At 41.3% G+C, this 4,735-nt stretch overlaps 1 protein-coding gene across 1 annotated transcript; it reads right to left on the bottom strand.

Moving 5' to 3' along the window:
- Positions 1-1,921: 1,921 nt before the first annotated feature.
- LOC147610985 (cytosolic Fe-S cluster assembly factor NBP35-like) lies at positions 1,922-4,088 on the bottom strand. Its single transcript, XM_086785630.1, has 3 exons — positions 3,812-4,088; positions 3,672-3,773; positions 1,922-3,093 (listed from the first exon to the last, which is right to left on the bottom strand). The coding sequence occupies exons 1-3, from the start codon at positions 3,876-3,878 to the stop codon at positions 2,180-2,182; spliced, it is 1,083 nt and encodes a 360-aa protein (XP_086641756.1). The 5' UTR covers positions 3,879-4,088; the 3' UTR covers positions 1,922-2,179.
- Between the last annotated feature and the right edge of the window lie 647 nt (positions 4,089-4,735).

Genomic DNA, 4,735 nt, shown 5'->3' with positions numbered 1-4,735 from the left:
TCCTTTTTCATCCTAAATTTCTCTTTCCATCAAAGCAGTGTAAAACTATTGAGTGGTGAGCTCCGAAAATAACCCCTTGTTTGGTTGAGGAATTTTCCACTTCTAGGTTATCATCCAACACGTTGTCATTAAAGATAGCCTCTTTTCAAGATTGGTCAAAGGTCTCAAGATTTGATATAAGGATCAAATTATGGAAGTCATTTTTCTTAAGCCCCATCATAAAACATCATTTCAATTGAGCGTCATATTCAAATTTTCCCATGGTTCACACGGTGAATCCAAAGTTTTTCTCCGAAGGATAAAATCTCAAATGGTTTCATTAGTTTTCCGCTCAATTGAGTAAAATTCATGTGATGCACACCACTAGAGTGACCCTACCTCAAGAACCCATAGATGAAAACTGCCTTTGAAGTTTTAAACCTTGACTTTAGGCCGCAATGTTGTAAACCATTGACGATTGGCTTTCTCCGTTAAAAATAATGTGAAAGCTTGAACCTAAGAGACATGTGGTCAATATATCTAAAAGCATCACAATGCAATGCCATTCAAACGGTTGCATGAACTCGTATGGATCCATGGAACCATCAAACTTATTCATGTATTTGGATATTTTTCATACAACACGTTTAAGGACATCCCTTGAGTTATGAGCAGCTCCTTGCCTTAGGATATCTTTCAACCCATGTACAACCCTCTTTCTAGATTATTCAACATGGAAAGAGTTTGTTCACTAAAGGGTAAAAGGGAGAAGTGATTGGGTTGAAATTAGTGTTGTGTAAGGAACTGAGATTAGCAAGGTTGGGGTTACTACAGGTATGGTGAAGCCTAGTGGAGCACTCATGTGTACAGTGTTGGTCCAATGAGGGTATAGAGTCCCTAAGGAGTGTGTGGCCTCAATTCAAAAAACTATTGGTACTAAGTGAGCTTTCAAAGTCATAAGAAACACAGATGGATCAAATCAATTCAAGGCTAGACTTATTGCAAAAGGTTATGACTAGTAGAAAGGGACTGATTGTGATGGAACTTTTTCTTCCACTTCTTGTACGACCACTATCGGATTTGTTATTGCTTTCTTGGCCCATCATGAATGGAAAATGCATGAACTAAGACATTAAAACATCATTCTTGAATGGTGACTTATAGTTGAAAAAGTGTACACGATAACAATAACCACAACTTAAGGGGACGGGGACAATAGCCCAATGGTGGATGTGGCATCCGCCATCTGTGGGACGCCTCAAGGGGTGAGGCTCCCCGCAAAAAAAAAAACAATAACCACAACTTTACTGGCACATATGCTAGAAGCACTAGGGCCTATGGAACTTAATGTGCCAACTTACAACACAAAGCCCACATGCTCATAACCAAAACCAGTGTTTGTTGGCCCACACCGTGTCTCAACTCTGAGGAGCTGTATCCATATCAAATGCTGAATTTCTCACAGATTGAATATATGAGAATAATTGTGAGGCGACTTGATCTACCTTCTAAAGATGAGCTTTAAAAGAACTGACCCAGGCCCTAGCTATACTACACATAACAAACTGTATACACACCTGCGAAGAACCTACTCTATTCATCAATGTCAAGAGGCATTACCATGGCATAGTCAAGTACAAAAATATACTTAAAGAGTGCCTACAAGTAAGAGAAGAAGAGCTGGCCTACAATCACTTTATGCAGTCAGCCAGCCTGTAACCTATCAGCCAGGCTGGTCATTGAGATGCACTCCCCCGAGCTGACATTTGCAAGTCCCAAAAACTTTCCAACTTCCATAACTCATGTGTTGAACATTTCCTGCAAAGGATAACCTTAATAGAGAAGATCAAGCTTGATAAAAAGTCCAGGCCAGAAGACGACCCTAAATACTTCTACTCCAGAACAAGCCAATAAAAAACTTGAAAAGAGCACAACACCATAATCATAACTCTGATATATATGTACATATCTGCACATAATAAAAACTCTTAAGCATCACAAGTCTGTGTTCATGACCTTCCTGCATGTATCTGTTTCTTAGTTAACAATATAAGGCCACCCAGTGCCTCAAGCAGAAGACAGTGTGACACCATGAAGTGTCCTCTAGTACAGTAACTTGTCTACCAGCACCCATTGCTTGGAAATGCATAGGGTTATAGCATCATAAGGTCAGATAAACCCTGTCACAAAATTGGATAGTTTACATGGTCTTTGCTTCAACAATACCCAGAACCATATCGATTATCCTGTTAAGAAACGGAGCACTTGAACCACACCGTGCATCCGCAAAACAAGAACGTCCTTCTTCAGCTGCTCGGCTTAGCTCTGGGTCCAAAGGCACCCTCCCAAGAAAAGGAACCTTCATATCCTTGGCCATCTTTTCAGCCCCTCCACCCAGGATGTAGAAAACTTCCGAAAACGCATAGACTGATTGCAGGTGAGGAGAGCGCTGCCCGAGCTCTTCCATAACAGCTTCGGTGACATCTTCCTCTTCACCATCATCCTTTATATTCTTAAACTTCATATTAGCTAATGGCTGGAGCAACCCACTCATGTTCTCAACCACACCAAGAACTGGGATTCCAACCTTTTTGCAAAAATTTATCTCCTTTCTCACATCAATGATTGATACCTCTTGTGGTGTGGTCACGATTATGGCACCATCCACATTGGTTGTCTTGAGATACTGCACAATGGAGATGTGCTCATCTGAAGTTCCGGGTGGAGCATCCACCACGAGATAATCAAGATCACCCCAATAGACATCCTTCAAGAACTGCTTTATTAACCCATTCTTCCGCGGCCCTCTCCATACAACTGCCTCATCGGGGTCCGGTAACATAAAACCAATAGACATGACACCCAAATTATCTTCCACATACACCGGTGACCAGCCAAGGTTGCTCTGATGAATCTCTCGACCCTCCAGTCCCAGCATTTTGGGGATGCTCGGCCCACAGATGTCAATGTCAAGAAGACCGACCTGCTTATCCTTTCCTGCTAATGCAAATGATAGTTGTGATGCGAATGTACTCTTCCCAACTCCACCTTTGCCAGACAACACCAAGATTTTGTGCTTCACACTCTGCATGCGCTCTGCAATTTGTTCCAGATCTACAGACAGCACATAAAATACCAGATTTCTCAATGAAACATTGAATATTAATATTTTGGCAGTACTTGAAATCCCATGCGGGTTGCATAAAGAGCAATGTGATTGGGTCTTACTATGTAATGGCATCTCACTTAACCTTCGAGCACATCATGAAAGCCATGTGATTAACCTTTCAAACACATCATGTATTCCATCTAATTCCAGTTTATGTGAATGATATTTCAAGCACATCATGTAATTAATGCATCTGAATACCATATGATTAGCCCTTAAAGCACATCATAGATTCCATGTGATATTTTCATGTGATTACCCTTGTTGTATGACTTACTGTCATGAATTCCATGTGATTTACCCTTACAAATCACATGCAGCTTAATCTAATTCATGTGATTTACCCTTAACGTATGATTTATCCTCATGAAGTCCATGTGACATACCCCTTACAAATTCCACGTGTTTTATCCTTACCCCTTCCCGTGTGAGTTAGCCACATGACTTACCCTAATGAATTCCATGTTTACCTTGAAGCAGACCATGATAACCATGTCAAAAAGAAGAAAGTTTGAAAGCATACCAGGGTCAGGAGCTTTGGGGGCCGTTGCACAAATCTGTTGGTTAGGGCATCCTGCGCAGGCGGCAGCTTTGCCCGCAGTCTCGGCTTCAGTTCCAGGGCAGTCTGCGCGTACAGAGACAAAGGGAGAGCATGAAGCTTACGCTGGTTGGCGTACTCTGGGACCTCGCCCACAGGCCCATTATTCTGCGCTGATCCATTCTCAGGCATGGCGTAATTACCAGCTTTGCATTTCGGTTCCACTTTGTCTTTTCCCCCCGGGGCTTGCCTTATTGGTATTAGACTGCTGCCATGTGACCCGTCGTTAGGGAAGAGCTCTCACACTTGCCATGTGGTAGATATGGGATTAGTTTCCCGTATTGTTGTATTTGAGCAATTGTGCAGCTTTCAGAAAAGAGAGCATGTGGCAGGAGAGAGCATGCAAGTCATGGACGCGTGCTTGGAAACAAAACTCAGCACAATCACCTATTTCAATTGCCTTATGTACCAACTTGTGAGCTTATATTGGAACTACTATAAATGTGTGTGTACTTGTGTGTGGGTCCATCTCTCTCTCTCTCTCTCTCTCTCTCTCTCTCTCTCACACACACACACACACACCACATGTATGCACGTGTACATGCACCCTCACACACACACTTTTTTTTTTATAGTGGAATCATAAGTATATTAGATTTTTAGTGGAATCATAAGTATATTAGATTTTTTTTTTAGTGGAATCATAAGTATATTAGATTTTTTTTTTTAGTGGAATCATAAGTATATTAGATTTACAAGTTGACTATCCAAAGTAGATAGTCCCAAAGTACATCAACTGAAGATGTCAATATAAGACATATATACATCATGATCTATTTGGTCAACCTGCATGCAATCGAAGAAAGATTGATGCAGGGAGTACCGAAAAAAAGAAAAAGCAAAAAAACCACATCACCGAAAACTGCATGGTTTTGCGGACTTTCCATAGTGTCCATAAAGCCCAGTAGCGCACCCATGAGAAGAAAAGAGAGAACTCTGGTCTGGGCAAATGAAGACCAAATAGCCAGAAAAACTTTCCAAATATCATA

Source organism: Cibotium barometz, chromosome 48, assembly GCF_041138505.1.
Source record: "Cibotium barometz isolate CiBa-2024 chromosome 48, ASM4113850v1, whole genome shotgun sequence".
In the NCBI taxonomy this organism is placed as follows: Eukaryota; Viridiplantae; Streptophyta; class Polypodiopsida; order Cyatheales; family Cibotiaceae; genus Cibotium; species Cibotium barometz.
The sequence above is the reverse complement of the archived record's forward strand: the minus strand, read 5'-3'. Positions and strand labels throughout refer to the sequence as shown.